Source organism: Rhea americana, unplaced genomic scaffold, assembly GCF_003343005.1.
Source record: "Rhea americana isolate MKP2758 unplaced genomic scaffold, rheAme1 scaffold_483, whole genome shotgun sequence".
NCBI lineage: Eukaryota > Metazoa > Chordata > Aves > Rheiformes > Rheidae > Rhea > Rhea americana.
In genome coordinates, this window is record NW_028186627.1 from 187,637 (window position 1) to 206,651 (window position 19,015).

The 19,015-nt window shown below is 62.0% G+C and overlaps 1 protein-coding gene across 1 annotated transcript in view; it reads left to right on the forward strand.

The window, feature by feature from the left end:
* The window catches only part of RECQL4 (RecQ like helicase 4), a 19,938-nt gene extending 2,437 nt beyond the window's left edge, over positions 1-17,501 (forward strand). Inside the window, exons 2-25 of the mRNA XM_085316990.1 lie at positions 330-370; positions 584-617; positions 1,416-1,525; positions 2,444-2,587; positions 3,243-4,384; positions 5,272-5,371; positions 8,011-8,140; positions 8,579-8,698; positions 10,109-10,258; positions 10,712-10,804; positions 10,982-11,118; positions 11,502-11,585; positions 11,715-11,903; positions 12,337-12,519; positions 12,911-13,106; positions 14,216-14,493; positions 14,805-14,942; positions 15,155-15,314; positions 15,555-15,684; positions 15,834-16,006; positions 16,122-16,308; positions 16,427-16,592; positions 16,823-16,931; positions 17,066-17,501. Coding sequence (XP_085173116.1) covers positions 330-370; positions 584-617; positions 1,416-1,525; positions 2,444-2,587; positions 3,243-4,384; positions 5,272-5,371; positions 8,011-8,140; positions 8,579-8,698; positions 10,109-10,258; positions 10,712-10,804; positions 10,982-11,118; positions 11,502-11,585; positions 11,715-11,903; positions 12,337-12,519; positions 12,911-13,106; positions 14,216-14,493; positions 14,805-14,942; positions 15,155-15,314; positions 15,555-15,684; positions 15,834-16,006; positions 16,122-16,308; positions 16,427-16,592; positions 16,823-16,931; positions 17,066-17,187 — 4,316 coding nt within the window. The 3' untranslated portion in view covers positions 17,188-17,501. The remainder of the gene's footprint in view (positions 1-329; positions 371-583; positions 618-1,415; positions 1,526-2,443; positions 2,588-3,242; positions 4,385-5,271; positions 5,372-8,010; positions 8,141-8,578; positions 8,699-10,108; positions 10,259-10,711; positions 10,805-10,981; positions 11,119-11,501; positions 11,586-11,714; positions 11,904-12,336; positions 12,520-12,910; positions 13,107-14,215; positions 14,494-14,804; positions 14,943-15,154; positions 15,315-15,554; positions 15,685-15,833; positions 16,007-16,121; positions 16,309-16,426; positions 16,593-16,822; positions 16,932-17,065) is intronic.
* Positions 17,502-19,015: the final 1,514 nt, after the last annotated feature.

Consider the following 19,015-nt stretch of genomic DNA (forward strand, 5'->3'; position numbering starts at 1 on the left):
GTCGCCCTGACGTTCACCCTCCGCCCTCCGCGGAGCTGGCAGCTTGGAGCGGCGGCGGGTGGGAAACGGGGGCTCGAGGCGCGTGGGGAGGTGGCTGGGCTGGGGTCTGCGGGCCTGGCTCGGTTCGCGGCCGCACCGGCGCCRGGCCCGACCGGCACCGGCCCTGCGCGCGCCTCGGCCCCGCCGAAACGCCGCAAACAGCAGCGCTTTTTTGCGCGAGTCCGTTAGCTTTACGGGGAAAGCCGAGCTTCGGGAGAGCGGCGCGTGGCGGCGCTGGCAGCAGCCGTGAGTCACCGCTTGCGTTTCCCGTGGTTTGCTCTGCGCGTGAGCCGGGAGCGTCGGCCTGCGAACCGTCCATCTCCGGCGTCAGGTCTGCTCTGCGATCTGAAATCACGTCCGACGTGAACCGAGCTTTGCTGGTTCGCCGACGAGGAGCCCCGAAGCGCGGAAAGGGGCGCGGGGAGGGTCGGGGGGGTTGGACGAGGCTGGTGGAGGGGATGGGCTGGTGCCCAGCGGCGAAGGGAGAGGCGAGGAGCCCACGTTCCTCCCCCCCAACCCTGACAGCCCTGTCTCTGTCTTGCAGACCGACATCGAGGAGGCTCCAGAGGACGTCAAAAGTGAGTGCCGGCCGCGCCGACGCTGCAGGAGTGTTCGCTCGCCGACGGGGAAAAGCCCCGCCGCCCCGAGGGCGGGCGGACCTCGGCGGGGGCCATAGGCGCTGCGGGCGGGAGGGAGCACGGGGAGCACGTGTGGGTCTGCAGYCCTGATTACTGCACACGCGTGCTAACTGCACCCCACAGCTCTACAGGGATATGCAACCTGGGGCTTTTTTTAGGCCAAAATATGCATGGGGGGGTTGCTCACAGCCGTTACCTGCGCAAACGTGGTATTTTTAGTGACGGTGGACAGCTGGAGGCTTATAGGCAAGATTTCCTTTAGAAAGTAAGGAGCGGTACTGTCTCTTCAGGGGTGTTGAAGTCCTTGGGGTCTGGAGCCGCGTGGAAGGGATCACAAGAGGCACCAAACTGGGGCTCTTCCCCTTGCCTGGCAAGTGTGACAGGGAACGAGAAATCCCGGGGCTCCTGCGTGAAGCTCGAGTTGGGGGTGAAGAGCTGCCGGCGCGGAGGAGCTGGCGAGAGGCGCCGGGCTCCCGCTGCCGCCCCCGTGGGCAGCCGGCGTGCTCAGCCAGAGCCGGGTGCTTCGTCGCACGGGTGGGAATCGCTCGCCAGCAGCTCATGGAAATAGCAGTGAGGGTTTGAATACAAGTTGGGGGAAGGTTTGCTGATGAGGCTTGCTGGTGCTCCCAGCGTGGGAATTACTGTTTAGGTTTTCCAGTAGGTACCACATATGCATGGTTTTCAGCAGCAATCTGCTGAAAATCAGCCTAATCTAATAATCTGTGTTTTGATGCGCAGAGCTCTACAGAGAATATAAAATGCTGAAGCAACACACAGAGCAATTGGATCTCGCCCGGTCCAGCCCGCTCTGCCAGCCGTCAGCTAAGGAAACCCCAGCCGTGGCGCAGGTACCAGAGAAACCCGTGCTTTAGCCGTCCCTTAGTGGGTTCATCTCTGGGAGTCCTGATGGGCTCAAACCTGCAGGACTTACCTTGATGGTCGTGCTTTGGGGTCTGGGGAGGTTGCAGGATTGGGCCCAAAGTCCAYCTGAGCCAAAACTGGTGTTTCAGGAAGCTCTTTCTCTGCCAGGATCCTCCTGTTTTTCCCCACAGTGATTAGCATCCTTGATGGTTTGTCCTATTTCTGCACTGAACTCTCTTCTGAAGCTGCAGTGTGAAAGCTAGTGGGGAGTAGGAGGCTTTTCTGCAGTGTCCCTCTTAAGCTGCCTTTGCTGCTTATTACCTTGTGGGCAAAACTCCATCAACTCTGCCTCGTTGTAAGGTGCTTTACTTGACCTTTGAAGGGAAAAGTGTCTCACCACTGTATAATGCCTGTATTTGTCTTAGCAGAAGAATGAGACGCTAGAAGTGTGTTGTAGAGGTGGAAGGCCCGATGGCCCCAATCTGTTATACRTTTCACAGTCTCAGGTTTCTAGTCTGCTAGACAAAGTTTCATTTTGTTGGGCTCAACACACTGCTCTCTTCTGCTCATGCAGCCCAGGCAGACTAACAGCCGCAGTCTGCAGCATGCTGAGGTCTTGAACAGGCCAATGATCAGGGAAACCCCTGCKCTTGGGGAGGCTTCGTGCCCCTGGGCTGCAGCTCTTGGAGGGCTGCAAGGTGAGATAYGCTCCCTGGGCTGCCTTTTTTTCACCCCCAAAGTGCTACATTTGGCTGACGGAGCAATGTATCACCATACAGAGGCGTATTCTCTAGCTCTGCAGCCCCCTTCCCCTCTCRGAAATAACTGGGTGCGTCTCCCCGTAACCAACCTGTGCTCGCAGAAAGGCTCCTATGTGGATTTAACCGTTGGTTGCGTTATTGCAGGTGCCGGACTCCGGTTGTTGGGGTGCACATCTGAACCGGCAGCCCAAGGCCCCCAGACTGAGCCCCCGTGATCAGGACACACTGAAAGCCTCTGCGCAGTACTTCGGGATGAAGCTGAAATCGAACCTCGGGGCAGTCATAAAGGTCTGGGCTCGCAGGGACCAGTGCTGGGGCAACGGTGCTGGGGCTCACGGGCTCGCAAAAGGGGATGCGGACGGGYGTTAATGGTGCACGAGTGGACGGGGCTCTTGGGAATGGTGACACCTCGCACGAGCTGCGGTTGGGTCAAGGTGTTGCTTTGGCTCTAAGCAAGCTGCTTCCACCTTTTAAAAAACAAAACGTAACAAAAAAAACCAAACCCAACACCACAGCAATTGCTGCCCCCTCAGAGAAATTTCTCATGCTGTGGAAGCATCTGTAGGAGTGGGTGGCTCCTCCTAAAGCTGTTGGTGGTCCTTTTTCCTCGAACGTAGTGTACAGGCTGCTTTGCAGGGAGGTGAATCCCYAACAGGTTCCGGAGAACCTCAGAGCTATGGAGGCAGCAGTAACCCTGGAGTGATCAGGGTTCGAGGTGTCCACTTACTGCGTTGCGCTGCTGTCAGTTAGTCCATGTGCCTCTGTTAGCACAGGATGGGAGCTGGCAATAGGAAATACCTAGGTGGACTTCTGTGCGGTGGGGTGGAGAGCTGCTGAGGCTGTTTCGGAGGCTGTTTGTCCGTCTCCACGTGGGCAGGGCCAGTACAGGGCCTATGCTGGGAGAGATGGCTGAAAACCAGCCGTTATTTACCTCCAACTGCAGGAGAGGCCTCCGGCCTTGAGGAAGACCCTGACTCCCAGGAGGAAACKAGCTGTGCCCAAGCTAGAGAAGAGTTTGGAGAGCAGTGACAAGGGCCCGTCTCCAAACCTGGTATCTGGGGAGGCTTTGAAGAGYGATGCAGGAGGGGCTGCTGATGGAGGGGAACTGGAAGATCTCCTCCTCCCTCCCTCTGTATCGGGGCTGGCCCCTATCGTCCTCTCTGCAGGGGTGAAGCCCAGTCCACAGGTGAATAAATTCCAGCAGCTGAAGCAGACGGTGGCCCGGAGATTGGGCTCCCTGGATCCCGGCTGGCTGCAGAGGTGCCAGGGGGTGCCCGGATGCAAAGAGGCAATGCCAGGAGAAGAGAGCCCCTCCACCACGAGCAGCATGGACCAAGAGCAGAGAAAACCAGGCCCTGCCTCGCAGCGGGACTTGCGCATCCCTTCTCTCAACCCGGGCAGTGGCACTGAAGCTCAGTGCCTGGAAGGGGAGAATATTCCCCCTGTGAACTGTTTGCTGGAGAGCTGGGAACAGCAGAAAAGGCACGAGTCCTCGAAGCAGGGAAAACATCGTGGCGCAGAGCTGGAGGGCAGTGAGCCGACTGGTCCTGGGGGAGCTGAGCACCAGGCGGGAGGGGGGAGCAAGCAGGCTGGGAAAGGGAAGACCGATGGCTTGGGATCAACGATCAAAAAGTCTGCGGGTAAATCGGAGAGCRTCTCTGAAGCCCTCACTCCCGAGGGAGAGTGGGAAGAGGTTAGCAGGGCTCCCGCAGAGCAGGAAGGGGCCGTTGGCCAAACGGAGGATGGACCTGCTCAGTCCAAGAAGGTCAGAGCCTCCAGGAAGAAGAGGCAACGAGACGCTGGCGAAGATGGTGGGGCCACYGGACCAGGAGACGGCGCAGCTCCCAGGAAGCTCCGGCGGACGGCTGGCTCGACGACGGGCTGCCGGGGCTCAGCTCGGAGCGCCAGCGGTGCCRTCAGCAGGCCAAAGCAGAGCGAATACGACTGGGAAGAAGAGGACAAGGAACGTGTGGCAGCCCCTCAGGAGAAAGGGACGGAGGTGTCGGCGCCCTTTGAAAACATCTTGGGAGAGGTTGAGGAGGAGGAGGGCAAGCCCAGAGCCGCCAGCAGACCCGTCGCCGCCAGGTAGGCGTCACCTTCCTGCTGGCCCTTCCCGGCAAAGCCCGGCGTGCCGGCTGCCCGAGCCGGAGAGCAGGCAGGGCCGGGGCTGACGTGCGGAGGCGAGGACGCAGCAGGCAGGCGGAGGGCAGAAGGCAGGCGAGTTCCCCGCCCTCAGCGTGGTTCGCGACTGCTCCGCGCCCCCGGCCTGTCCCCTCGCCCTTCGCCGTGCAGCCACCGCTTTGTCTGAAACTCCTGGAAACCTGCCCAGCAATTATAAAGCACAAGCTGTGGTGAAACCTCCTTGTCCTTCAGAGCTCTGAAGCATGGTCTGAAAAGGATGCTGAGTGCCTTTTTCCCGACCCCCCCCTTGATTTCTGTAAATAATAAGCTGTTCTTGCCTTAATTTTCTTCCCCTTTGTAGCTAGTCAGAAACTGTGGGCGTAGCAGGGTCTGGCCCTCCCTTTGGCTAGCCTGGGAGTCGGGATGTCTGGAGATTCCTCCTGGTTGTCCCCCAGGGCAGGCAGGGGATGCTCAGCCCGAGTTTTGCAGACATGCTTTGTGCTGAGGGTGGTGGGTGCCAGCGTCCTCATTGGTCTGCTCTGTCTGGGGCCCTCAGGGTAGGGGATTAAAAAAACAGATAAACATGAGCCGGAGCTTTTGCGTGGCCCAGRTTCCCATGGGAGGGGAGTTTGTGCAGTGCTCAGAAAGCTTTGGCTGGGAACGGCAGAGGAGGAACGGGTGGGAATGGTTTCCCCAGAGCTRCCACAGTTCTGCTTGTTGGTATCTGAGCTCTCCACCCTCCCCTGCTCCTTCCTGCCCTGGCCTTTCTCCCCTGCACCAGCAACGGGCTTTGCTGTGTTTTCAGACCCGGGGGATGTTCCTTCTGCCCTGACAAAGGTTTCTCTTTCCAGGGTGCCTCTGCGGAAAGAGGGCAACTTCGTCAAGCTTAACCTCAAGAAGAAATCTCATGTTAGGAGTTACGTGTTGAAAGGAAATCGCCTCCGCAAACAGGTAAAATAGGGAAAAAGTCAGACCCARGGCAATCCTCACCGAAACCCGCCGTGGGGTCGCCCCGAACGTGGCGGCTCGACTCGGCAGCGCCCGGCCGGGGCTCCGCTGCGCTGTGGCTGTCGGAGGCGCAAGGTGGCCGCAGGGGACGGCAGCGTTTTAAACGGCCGTGGTGCCGCAGACCGCCTGGCTTGTCCTGACGCTTCCTTACCCACCGTGGGACCCTGCAGTCCACTGTTAAGRAAGAAGCTAAATCTTGTCCAGATCTCGCTCTTGTTCTCAGGCTCTTCTTGCTGAGGTGCTTGGGTTTACATGCTTCGGTTAAATTTAACGTTGTTTTTGAGCTGTCCTTAGCTGTGTTACTGCGCAGGCAGGAGGCAGCAGGGAGGACCCAAGGGATTCGGGGATGGGACTATAGAGGAGGTGCTGCCAGCGGCCTCCAGTAAGCAAACGAGAGCATCATCTCCCCTCCCTGGGAGCAGGAAGGGGCCCTGCGAGGCCCGTTTCCCCCATGTAGGGTCCATATGGGGTACAGGGCGCTCTCATGGCGTTGGACTGGTTCCTCCACCCTGAAGGCCAGGCAAACACAGAGACATCCTCGGTGCTGTACGATTTAATAATCCACAGTTGACTGGAAGTGCTTAATCAGGCTCCCAAACGAAGGCTCATTCGGTTGTAAAGCTGGAGCAGCCTTCTCTACAAGGAAGAATATTCAAATCGTTCAGGAAGTCCCAGCCCGCTCGAACGAGATGTTAAGCAGAGGTACCGAGCTCGCCTTCCACAGGCACGTCCCCCCCGAAACCCGCAGCTCCAGCCCAGCGCTCGCAGCAGCTGCGCTCCAACTCCCATTCCCCTTCTCCYGCRCGCTGTGCATCTCTAATTGGATACRRTTGACTTCCCTCTCCATCCTAAATTGTGTAGCTTTACTGTACYGAGCAGCTGCTGCATTTTTTGCCCYRAAGATAGCTGTGCCAGCAGAAAGAGCCCGGTGTCAGCATGCGTGTGGGTTGCAGGCATGACCATTAAAGATGCATTTCATCTGCTTCTGTAAAAGGGTAGTGTTTTAGGGTAGGAGATGGCATTTCTGGTCCCTACCCAAAGACGATTACTTTGTGTTCAAGTGAACCTCCTTAAACTGTTGTTCAACCCTCCTTGAACTGCTCTTGGAATAAGTGTGTTGAGATAGGGAAGTATCTGAAGCTTGTGTTTGAAAAGCCTTGAGCCCTCTCCCTGTTCTGCTTTATGGCTAGCYCTGGTGGCATCTGGAGGAACAGCTCCTCGAGCCTTGGATTGTTTGGGCTCCAGGGGTAGACGGGATTCAGGCCTCCAGAGGGTGGGTCTCCAGCCAACAAATATGAGACTCTCCTTCCTTACCTCGGTTCGCTGTCTTGCTGCACAGGGCTTCTCCTGCTTGCCAGCTACGTAAAGAGGTGCTGGATCAGAGCCTCGAGTTAAACAGGCACGTGCCCAAAGGGCTGCTGCCTTCTCGTTTTCTCTGTTCTTGCAGCCTCTGTGCAGGGAAGGCAGAGGCACATCGCTTCTCTGCTCTGCTACAAAAGCATATGGGGTCTTTCTGCTTTGATTTTTTTTCCCYCTCTTCTCTTTAATGTATGTTTTGAGGTGAAATCTTTTGGGGTCATCTCTGTTAGCGGATACTGGAAGTATAGATCAGCTTTCTGGGGAAGAAGTGCTGAGCTGTTGCTGGGACTTGCTGCGTGTGCATTCACCACGTCCACGTGAGAGAGGAAAGCCTGCCCAGAGGGAGTCGGGGAGGGGAGCGTTAGCTGGAAGAAAATTGCCTTTATTTTTAAAGCTCGCCTTGTTTATGCAGTGTTTCTGCAAAAACTTGATGCCAGGGCAAAGGGAGCAAGAAGTATAAAATAACACGGGTGCTCCTCTGATCGGTTGCCACAGCCTGAAGGGCCTGTGGCCCAGCTGGTGCCGGCTGCAGCTCTGTTGGGTTGGCTGCTCTCGCTTGGGGATGAGGTAGCATTCCCTTGCCAGGGTTGTGCATGAGCCACTGGTGCTCAGCAGTGCTGGATGCTGCACAAGTGTCTGAAGAGGTGAAACCCCTCCTGCGACAACTCGCAGTGGTGTTTAGTCTTGGGCACTGGTTCTCCAGTGCTTCTGCTTGAGCTTGCTCTGAGGTCATGACTTGCTTTCGCTCTTCCTTCGTGTTACGAAGATGGTCCCGTACCTGGTCTTTGATAGTGGCCAGAGGAGATCCAGGAAGAAAAGAGCAAGCAGGTACTGACACTTCCCCAGAATACTTGCTCAGGCTTCAAATCTCTTGGGTTTTGGCCCCAAGATGGGATCCTGGTACTCGGTATCCCTCAGTGGGATTTTCTTCTGTGCCTGCAGGCCTAGGAAGGGGACGGCGAGTCCGTCTTCCAGGTATTTCATAGAATCATCGAATCAGTAAGGCTGGAAGGGACCTCTGGAGATCATGTAGTCCAACCTCCCTGCTCAGCAGGGTCACCTAGAGCACGTTAGACAGGGTTGCATGAGTGAACTATCAAAACAGCTTCTGCTCGGGTCACTTCAGCCTCTCCGTCCTCTGCCGATGAACAGGTCGAGGGCTCTTTGCTTTGCAGCTGCRTGCAGCATTGCTCCGTGTTAATGCGGTCGTGCTTGCTTTGCAGGTGTGGAAGCAGAAGTGGCAGAAGAAGGGAGAGCACTTTGGAGGAGGCGGCAGGTCCCTTGATAGAAGCTCAGACGTCTGCTTCAGATGTGGCGGGACAGGGCACTGGGCGTCAGCGTGCAAGGGCCGAGGTAAGGCTTTAGCCCTCCGTTTGCGTGACAGAGCTGTAGACGGGGRATCAGGCCTGGCAGTGGGGTGGGGAGCCGCTGGCATCGTTGGTACAGGTGGGGGCGTGGAGACAGGCTCGCAGCACTTCTCCCCAGTGCTGGTAAAGCTGCCTGCCATCCCTGAACGAGMGTCTTGCTGTCCTGCCTCCCCACAGCTTCTCTCTGCTGGTAACGTAAGGACCTCAGGGAAAACAGCTTGTGGGAAGGGTGAAAAGATGAGGTGTGATGGAAATGTTACTGTGGAGCTAAACAGAGAAGGGCGCTGGGACCCCCTCCGCCTCCGAGGGACTGAAATCTGCCGAGACTCCCTCGGGAGGGCGGAAGAGGGGGTTTTGCAAGCCCGGGACAGCCCCGTTTCACAGAGCGTTTGGGTCTGCGGCTGACCGAGCCCCTCACCAACAGGCCCAGCTGCTGCCGACCCGCCGCCGGAGGAGACCAGCCACGCGGCCGAGGAGGAGGCTCCCTTGCCCACGCTGGAAGAAGTGGCCCGCATGACCAACACCGCCTACCGAGAGCTCTCCGGTGAGACCCCAGGCTGTCAGGGCTCTGTCCCCACCAGCCCCTCCGTGGGGACGGCGTGGGCAGCGTCTTTGCCTGCCTCGCTCTCCRGTGACACACCGCGGCTGGCTCTGGAATGGCAACGCTGCCTGGGATGAATTTCTGGAGGCCAACAGATTGTGTCCTCCCCTTTCCCTGTAGGGAGAGAGCCGAGAGGGGTGTGTTCGTGTGGGSTGCTCGAGGGTTTGCCTGGACCCAGGAGGTTGTCTCGGCCTTTGGGGTTTGTGCTGGTTAGCAAGACGCAACCTGTTCAGGAACACGAGCCCTCCAGCGGGCCCCGGCTGCCTGGCAGACCTTCCCTGGGTCCAAGGCAGCCTAAAATGCCTCTCAAGAATCCTCCTTGTTCTTTCTCCTGCTGGCTAATTCTCCTTGTGTTGCAGTCAGTGAGGCTCTTCTATGGCCTTCCAGAGCCTGGTCCTTGGCGAGAGGTAGCTTTCAGCTTCTCCCCAGAAGCCACAGCTACTCCCCAGCCTTGGGGATACGTTTGTCAGGAACCCTGGAGACCTACCATAGTCTTCAGGGGGTTTCTCTTCCCGTTTCTCCGTTTATAAACTGTTCCGTGAGCRGTGCTGGAGCGCAGTGACTGGCAGCTCGGAGGGGGAGCGCTTGTCTCGCTCTGCGCACACAAGTTCGTTTCGAGCGCTGTTTACCGCAGCGCGATTACTGGAGCACGACCGATTACCGGCTCCTCCCTGCTCCCCTCTTACGGGAAGGACGGTCCCGAGCAGAGAGCGGGGATGCCGGTTAGGCTGCGTGACCCCCAAAGACGACGTTAGGGCGCATCAGCCCAAAGCGACGGCTCTTGTGGCTCGTTCTGAACGCCGCGAGCCCTCTGCAGGGGCGGCCCGCGAGTACCTGGATGTGGAGCCCTTGGTGCTGGGGAGGGAGCACGGCCTCTGCCCCACGGCAGGCGGGTGGGGGGCTCTTGGTGGGGGGTGCACTGTGGTCTCTTGGTGTGCTGTCTGGGGAGGTTCACTCAAACCTCCAACCTCCCAGGGGCCGGCAGGAGTAAACACAGCTCTGCAGCCGTGCTGGGATCAGCTTGCTCCCTCCCTCCACGCGTGGCTCCCTCTCAGCCACAGTTGCTATCGCTGTCTCAGACCTTTGCTAGTAAGCTGGGGAGGGAGAAGAGACGGAAGTTTTGGAGGTAGATGCAAGGCCAGAGCGTTGCGCCCCACCTTTCCTGGCTGGGACRGGCTGCGGCAGCCGGGATGGGGCCTCGTGCTGCCCTGCGGTGGCAGGTTTGCATCCGCGAAGTTACAGACCCGCCAAGCCAGCCCGCTCCTGCGCGGTGGGTGTCGAGGGTGTGTGGGGCCCTCTCCCCTGTGAGCTTGGTAGAACTGCCTGCACATGACTTCTCAACTTCATCCCCAGCAGAGAGCAGAAGCAGCAGCCAGGAGGGGCAGGAGGAGGTCTCGGAGGAGGCACCTTACCTGGATGTGCAGAGGCCGGCGTATGAGCCACCCGCCCCCCCGGCCCCGATGGAGCCCCTTTACGGCCTGGGGCCGGACGGGAAGGTGAGAGGTAAGGTCCCTGCGTCTCTGGTGGTGAGCGAGCCAGGCTCGTGGCTGCTCCCCCCTCCTTGGGGCGCGCTCGCCTTTGCTCCTGCGCCGTCGCTGCTCGGAAAGGTGCCGTCCGCGGAGCGGTCATCAGCCCTGTTTGATTTGCACGCTGCGCGGAGCAYGTGGCTTCGCAAGCCCCAGCGAGTCCTCTGGGAATTTACAGCTCTGCGCTGGGGTAGCGATATGGGCTGCGYTGCTACGGGGGATTACTCTCAATTTGCTCACGGCCTCGTTTCCGCAGGGAGAACAGGTTGCTCTTGCAGGGATTAGAATCTGCCRTCATGGCCTTGCGTCGCTCCCAGAGCCCCTGCTACAGCTCCTGGGCCCTCGCTGGCAGCTTCCTCTGCAAGCCCTGGTGCTCCTGAGGTTCCTGCGAGCCTGGTGTCTGACTGACCGTGGGTTTCCCCCTGTGCAGAGACCCCTGAGGAGGTGTTTCAGGCTCTGTCAGAGCTGGGGTACAGCTCTTTCCGCCCAGGCCAGGAGGTGGCTGTCATGAGGATCCTCTCAGGTGGGTTCGCTTCTCCTTGAGCTTCCTTCGTTCAAGCTGCCCCATGGTTTTGGGATCCCTCCACTCCCCTCCCCTGCATGGTGCGTGGGGCGGTGGATGGGGGGCACTGGGACATGCCCAGTTTGTCCCTGTTGTGCCAGCAAGTTCCCAGCTTGTTGTTCTGCCCGTCTGAACCAGGCCTGTCCACGCTGGTCGTGCTCTCGACGGGGATGGGGAAGTCCCTCTGCTACCAGCTGCCCGCGTACCTGTACCACAAGCGCTCCAAGTGCATCACCTTGGTCGTCTCCCCGCTGGTGTCGCTGATGGATGACCAGGTACCGGCACCCGGCTTCGATGCCGGGAAGAGTCCGAGCCTGGCCGCTCCTCGGCGCTCTCCTCTGCCCCGGCTCCCGTAAGGGGCTCAGTGCGCGTTGCCCTGCTCTCATTGGAGTTGTGCTGTGAGAGCGTGGCCAGCTCCGTCCTTGGGTCGGTGTCTCCTAACCGCGTCCCCGGGCCGAGGGTGGGCTGTAACAGCCCCTCTSCAGAGGCTGTGTACACCAAAAGGCGGAGGCGGACAGCCAAGGGGCTCCCCCCRCCGATTACTGGCCGTGTCCTTCCTGACCTGTGCCCTTGGCGGTCCCTGACGCGGGTTAGAGCAGAGCCCTTGCGCGCTGGGCTGCGTGGCTGCACGTGCATGGGCGTCGGGCTTTGCTTCCAGGTTTCGGGGCTGCCCCCACGCCTGAAGGCCGTCTGCATCCACTCCAACATGAGCAAGGCGCAGCGGGAGGCGGCTGTGGAGAAGGTGAGGGAGGGGTTGCGGCTCGGACCTTTCGGAGGAGAATTGTGGGTTTGCCTCCCGGGCCCTCCTGGGCRGTGCGGGGAGGTAAAACGCTCCGGSGCAGCTCTCCTCCCTGCCCCCTACGYCCCGCAGGTGAGGAAGGGCCAGGTGCACGTGCTGCTGCTGTCCCCCGAAGCCCTGGTTGGCGGAGGCGGCGCGGGGTCTAGCTGCCTGCCCGCCGCCGATCAGCTCCCCGCCGTGGCCTTCGCCTGCATCGACGAAGCTCACTGCGTCTCCGAGTGGTCCCACAACTTCCGCCCGTGCTACCTGCGGCTCCGCAAGGTGCGAGGGGAGGGGGGGGGGTCCCAGCGCCAGGGCTGGGAGATCGCCGTGGGGAGGGACACCGGAGACCCCCGCGGCTCCCCATTCGTGGAGCAGGAGCAGGCCTAGCGCGCTTGCGGTGTCCCGCGGGAGGCAGCCCCCCCGGGAGAGGGGGTGGCAGCACGAGCTCGAGCAGCTTGTCCTCAGGGACCCCAAGAGCAGAAGCAAACTTCACAGCGGTCGGGCTCTGTGCTCCCTCTTGGAGGYGTCCTTGCCTGCGTCCTGCCCTGAGCTGGGGGGTCTGTAACGTGGGCACCTCTCCCTTGGGAGAAAAGGAGCAGCTCTCCTGGGTGCTGGTAGGAAGGGGGCTTCTGCTCCGCGGGGGGCTCTAGCAGTTGAGGTAAGACCCCGGCCCCCGGCCTTGCAGGTGAGCCTCGTTTCTTCCTCCTTGCAGGTTCTCCAGGATCGCCTGGGTGTACGCTGCTTCCTGGGTCTCACAGCTACTGCCACCCTGGCCACGGCACAGGATGTGGCCCAGCACCTCGGGATCCAGGAGGGCGAAGGAATAGCCGTGCGCTCTGCAGCCGTGCCTCCRAACCTGCATCTCTCCGTCTCGATGGACAGGGATAGAGATCAGGTAGTGGCAAGAAGAGGTCTCCGCTGGTTGTTTTGCCCCGGCTTGGCYGCAAATTGTGTGATTATTGAGGAAATGGAGGCTCTCCGCTGGCTCGGCTTGGCTGGGCCATCAGATCTCCCCTTTTGCCTGCTGGAGTYCTCCCTGACACTGTGCTTCTGCAAGTTGGGAGGGCACAGCCGGGGGGCGCAGCCCTGTCCTTGTGTGTGCGTGAAGCTGGGTCCCACCCCGCGTCCCCTGGGGCTTTAAAGCAAGATTCAAGTTTGTTGCTGGGATGCATCAATTTGGGGGCAGGCCAGCGAGGTATTCCTGAGAGAGGAGGAAAGTCCTAGCCCTTTTACGGGGCTTTCCCYGTGGCGTGGAGAGAGGCTCATCCTCTTCCGTGCGTCTGCAGGCCCTGATCTCCTTGCTGCGGGGGGAGCGGTTTGGGTGCCTGGCCTCCATAATCGTGTACTGCACGCGCCGGGAGGAGACCGCTCGCATCGCGGCGCTCATCCGGACGTGCCTCCAAGGAGTGGTGCTCAGGGAGCCCGCAGCAGCCGGGGAGCCGCGGCAGGATGACAGCCCTGGGGAAAGGAAGAAAGCAGCGGGTAGGAAGCGCGGCCCTCGGTCCGGCCCCGGAGGCAGATCCRCTAATGCTCGCCCTTGCCGCGTGGGGCTTTCCGCAGCAAGCAGCCTGCTGGCCCCTGAAACCCAGCGGTGGCTCCGTCAAACCCGGCTCCCTGCCGCTGATTCACCGCGGGCACAGAACACTGCTCTCGATGGCAGCATCAGGAAAGCAGTTATCTTCCTGGCTGCACCAGAGATTTCGGAGCTGGGCTTTGATTTTTCTGATGACAGCCTGTAATGACARATGATTATTAGCTGTTGTTTGCACCAGGCTTTATGCTTGGGTTTTTTTGTATGCAGGGAGCCTTAATTGTGCTGCTCACTCRGGCTTTCTCACCAAACCTAATAGCTGAGGCTTGGAGTCGTTGTTCTTGCACTCTAAATCTACAATTTCTGTCATTTTGGCCAAGCTCTGCCTTCTCAGAGCGTTGGAAGTTTTGGCCCTTGGGATTCTGCAGCACCCTTTTCCCCAGGTGCACAGTACCTCTCGAGTCTGAGCTCAAATTAACAAATTACTGTGTAACTCAGACTGCAGCAGGAACCAGGTAAAACGCACTTATTTATGACCCAGCTAGAGAGGTTTAAGACAATCGTGTGGCCGTACGGCTATGGGTCAGTGCGTGCTGGCAGCAGGGTGCTGTGCTCCTGCCTGGCTCCCCYGGCAGCAGGATGGGAGCCCGCTCTCAGTGGTGGTTGGGGCTGGAGAGCAGCAGCCTGGAGATCTTGGACCGTCCCTGCCTGCTGCCTTGCTCAGGTCTCTGAGCCTCTGCCTAAAGTGATGCTGGAGCTTTATTTTCCCTTTGTGGGCTCGATCTCAGCTGTGTTTGCTTCTGATCACCTCGACTGCTCAGCCGCACCGCTCCGCTCTGGAGCGGGGGTGCCCCGCTCCCGCCCAGCAGTGTGCCCAGCCAGCAGCTAATTTCCGCACGGACAGGCGGAGGTGCAGGCGTCTCTTTCTTGGAGTTTGCTGTTCATTTTTGCCCCTGATTTAATTAGTAGCTGTTCATGAGGTGGTTTTGATGATCCAAAGTGGCATTGTTGATGGTAATGAAGTGCTGTTAAAGCCTCTCCCGCCTTGTCTCCGCGGCAGCAAAGAGGAGCATCCGGCGCCCTCTGAAGTGGGTTGCTGATGCCTATCACGCTGGCCTGTCCGCTGCCGAGCGCCGCCGCGTCCAGAACAACTTCATGTGCGGCCAGCTGCGAGTGGTGGTGGCCACGGTGGCCTTCGGCATGGGGCTGGACAAGTCGGACGTGCGTGGCATCGTGCACTACAACATGCCCAAGAACTTCGAGAGCTACGTGCAGGAGATCGGCCGAGCTGGTCGGGATGGCGAGCCGGCTCACTGCCACCTCTTCTTGGACCCGGAGGTAACGTTAAACCCGCGGAGCGCGAGGTTGTTCCCTAAAATCTGCGACCTTGCCCGGATCTGACACTTTGCAAAGCCCTGAAATCTCYGTCTCTTTGGATGCACCCGCTCAGGCGGCTGCTGTCCCCTGAGGTGACCCAGGGAGCTCTACAGCGTGCTTGGGATCCACGTGATCCATTAGTGATCCMCRAGCGCCTTCGCTGACGGGGCCTGGCCAYGGAGCGCCTGCACCGTGGCGCGTGGGTGCTCGCGGAGCTCGCTCGCCCGCGCAGGGTCTGGGCTCACCGCCGCCTCTGCTGTCCCCCTCCCCAGGGCGGGGATCTCCACGAACTGAGGCGGCACATTTACGGCGACACCGTGGATTTTTTCACCATCAAGAAGCTGGTGCAGAAAGTTTTCTCTCGCTGCAAGTGCCTGGAGCTTCGTCAGAAGCAGCAGGACGTCGCCAGGGTGAGGAAGGGGCCTTTCGCCTTGCCAGCCCCCCGGGTGCGGCCGAGGACCCCCGGCCACGCTCCCGCAGCCCGGCTGCCTGCCCTGGGGGAGGCCCTTGACCAACCCACCTCATGGGCTGAGCCAAGCTGATTCAGAGAAGCCTTGTGAGCAGCAGAGCCCGTTCCCTCCGTCACGGCGGTGCGCGGTGGACCCGCCGTGTTTCCCCACAGGGCGGGGAGGTGGAAGATGCCGAAATGGCCGAGCTCTCGGAGGAGCCGGGCGCTGGGGCGGCCGCGGGGCCGAGCGCGCCGCAGCAGCGGGTGTGTTACAAGCACGAGCGGGCCTTCCCCATCCAGCAAACCGTGGAGTCTCTGGACATCCGGGAGGAAGGTGAGGGTGGGCATCGGGGCACGCCCCAGGGGCCCGAGGCAGCGGGTGTGGGGGGCTCCTGCGGCGGGGAGGAGGGCAGATCTGGGGGGAGCAGGACGCTGCACCGGTCCGAGGGGCGGGAGCCGCTCAGGCGGTGGGGGGGGGTCCAGCCCCGAGCGAGGTGGCGGCAGTGTGGGGGGTCACAGCCGTGCCAGGCGCCTCCACAGCCCCCTAGCTCGCCTCGCCTCTCCTCTCCCGCAGGTATCGAGACCTTGCTGTGCTACCTGGAGCTGCACCCGCAGCGCTGGCTCGAGCTGCTGCCCCCCACCTACTCCTCCTGCCGGGTGCTGTGCTACGGGGGCCCCAAGCAGCTCAGGGCCGCGGCGAGGAGGTGAGAGCTGCGCCGCGGCGCGAGGACGGCGCCGGGGGTGGTGGTGCCCCGCTGCCCCGCGGGGCCCAGGCCTCGGTGCTCCCCGGGGACGGTCCCAGCGTGGGCTTTGAGCAAAGCTCTATCAGGCTTCTGCTCGCTGCTGCCCCCAGCTCTCCCCCCGTCGCCGTGTTCCTGGCCCGGGAGCGCCTGGCCGGGAGGGATCACAGCCGCGCCAGCTCCGCCGAGTTCGACGTGGTCTCGCTGAGCGACTCCATGGGCTGGGAGGTGGCGCTCGTGAAACGGGCCCTGCGCCAGCTCCAGTGGGACCCACGGCTGCAGCAAGGTACCGGCCTCCCGGGCCCCTGTGCGGGCCACGGGCGGCACCGGCGGGGCGCGTGTCCCTCCGGCGCCGCTGGAGRGGCCGCCACCAAGGCTCAGCAGAGCTCTCGCGCCTTCAGGCGGCACCGGCACCGGGAAGAGCGGCGTCCTGGTGGAGTTCGGAGACCTCTCCTTCCACCTGCGGGCCTACGGCGACCTCGCGGACCACGAGCTCGACTCCATGTGCGACTTCCTCCACCGAAGGGTGGTGGCCCGGGAGAAGGCGGCTCTCGGCCAGCTCCGCGCCTGCTTCCAGGCCTTCCAGAGGTGCGTGTGGGCAGAGGGGAGGRGATCAAAGGCCGCGGGCTAGCAGCCCAGACCACGTCCCGGGCCCGTTTCGGAGCTCGCAGCTGGCCGTGGCTGACGCTGGCGTATCACGGAGCAGCGTGGCCTTCCCGACCTGCGCCCCCCACCCCGAGCACGCCGAGGAGGAGAGGAGCACCCGCCTGAAGGCCTTGCTCAGGGACTACTTTGAGAAGAAGCCCCCCGGGGAGCAGGCTCGGCCCACGCACGAGAGCGACGCGGAGGAAGAGGCCCTCGGCGCCGCCAAGGTGAGCTAAACCCCCGTCTCGTCCGGAGCCGGCTTGGTGTCTGTCCGGATCGCCCGCAGGCCGGTCCTTCCGGGGCCGCGTACGCGGTGTTGCCACCCCGACCTCGCTGCGCCGGGAAGGTGGCGCCCGCTGAGCAGACCGGAGCCGTTGTCCTCSTCTGACCGAGGCCCCTCGTGCCGTTGGGTGAGGAGGGGAGGGAAAGGACGAACCCCGTGCCGTTGCCTTCCCAGCTGCGTGAYTGGGAGAGCCAGATCCGCGCGGACATCCGGCACTTCCTCTCCATCCGCCAGGACGAGAAGTTCTCCGGCAGAGCCCTCGCCAAGATCTTTCACGGCATCGGTGAGGGGTTTCCTCCGCGCCGCTCCCGAGGGCTCCGGGGCTGCACCTCCCTCGGCGCCGGCGCGGACGCGTCGGCTCGGCCGCCCCGCGTGGTCCCCGGCGCTGAACGGGGGCTTCTCCCCCCCCCCCCCCAGGCAGCCCCTGCTACCCCGCGCAGGTCTACGGGCGCGACCGCCGCTTCTGGAGGAAATACCTCCATTTCGACTTCCATAAACTTGCACGCCTGGCCACGGAGGAGATCCTCGGGAGCAGGTGAGGGCGCGGGGCCCCGAGCGGCCCCCTCCTCTTCGTGCTCCGGAGGAAGGTTCTCCGGCCCCACCGTCTGCGTGCGCCTGGCTTCCCGGGGGGAAGAGAGGCTCCCCTGGCCCCTCGGCGGCGAAGAGGGCTGGAAGGCCTGGCTGTGGCAGGGCTCGCTCCTCGCTGTTGGGCTGCCTCCTCCCCTTCACCGCGGGAAGGGGCCCCCAGGGCCTCTCCATGGGGCGGTGGGGCTGCCCCGTGCCCCTCCTGGGGCCGCGTCCGGTGCTGCAGCCCCTTTTATCCAGGAACAAATAAAGGGCAAATGGCCTCTCACCCTTCCGCCCTGCTCTGGGGACCCGTGGGCTTTCGGGGATGGGCCCCCATGTCCCCAGGCTCCCCCATGCCACGTGGCGTCCTGCGTCCCCAGGGTCCCCCATGCCTGGGGGTGGTGCACGTGGTCGCGGCCACCTGGCAGGGAGACACCACCACTGCCTGCTCCCCTCGCCCCATCCCCAGCAAGGGTTACCCCGGTTCCCCGGGGCCATGCAGGGGCCGCGGGGCCCCGTGGAGCTGGTGCTGGGCTCTCCGTGGAGCTGTGCACCCTGTGGGACGGTGCTGTACTCCCCATGCGCTTGGGTGCCCTGTAGGATGGTGCCAGGCACCCTATGGGGTTGGTGCTGGGCACCCCATGGCCAGCCCAGAGGGGACAGACGGACAGAGGGATGGAGGGACGGACGAGTAAGGGGGCAGTGCGGGACGGGGCCAGGGGGCTGTGAAGCTCCTGCCACTCTGGTGCTGGGGCCAAGGCACCGCGGCCTCCCTCGACCCCTCCTTGCCCGATCGTCCAGGCGCTGCCGCCCTCCAGCAGGACCTGGCACCCACAGCCCCAGGACCCTCCGGTCGCTGCAGCCAGCCCCACGGCTGCCAAGGCTCCCTGCAGCCCCAATGTCCCTACGGCCGCCCCCTTGCCCAGGGCCACCCGTGTCCCCCATGGCCCCCAGGTCCCCGCAGCCCCCCTGCAGCACCGAGCTGGTGCGGTGCCCTTCAGGAGACCCTGTCACCACCTGCCCCTCATGCTGCTCTGGCAGATCTGGATGATCTCCAGAGGTCCCTTCCAACCTTACTGATTCTATGATGCAGGATGCTCTGGGGATGCAGGATGCCCCATGACATGGGGGCTCCTGGGGACACAGGGCACCCTGGGGATGCAGGATGCTCTGGGGATGCAGGATGCCCTGTGGCATGGGGGATCTTGGGGACAGGGGCCATCCCAGGGTGCAGGGTGAGCATTGCTGCCCTTCTCCCTGTGGGCTCAAGGCCTGGAACCCAATTTCTTCTGCCAGAAGCTGCTGGAGGCAACAGGGATTTTGCTGGCCCCGGGGCATGTGTTTGMGCAGCAAGAGGGCACCTACCCCACTGGGTATCTGGGGGAGGGCAGGGTACAGGGGAACCCCTGGCAGCAAGGAGAGGGGGTCATGTTGGAGGGTGGAAGGTGTGGAGGGGTTGTTCAGGCCGAGGGTGTGAGGGAAGGGGCTGGTAGCTGGCAGATGGGTGCTGGTTGGGGTTTGGGGGGGCTGTTCAGGTGGGTGTTTTGGGAGGTGGGTGGTCAGGGGTCTGGCTGGGGCTGAGAGGGTGAGACTGGATGGTGGGCCTGGGTTGGATCCTTGGGATTGACTGGGTGGGGGTGGCTGGGCTGGGTGATGGGTACTGAGGGGCTGGGTGGGGTGTGTGGGTGGTGGAGCTGGTAGCGTTCGGCTGCCAGTGTTGGAGTGGGTGGTTGAGGGTTGGTTGGTGTGAGCAGATGGTTCGAGTTGCGAGGTTGAGGGCTGGGATGGGTTGGGTTTGGA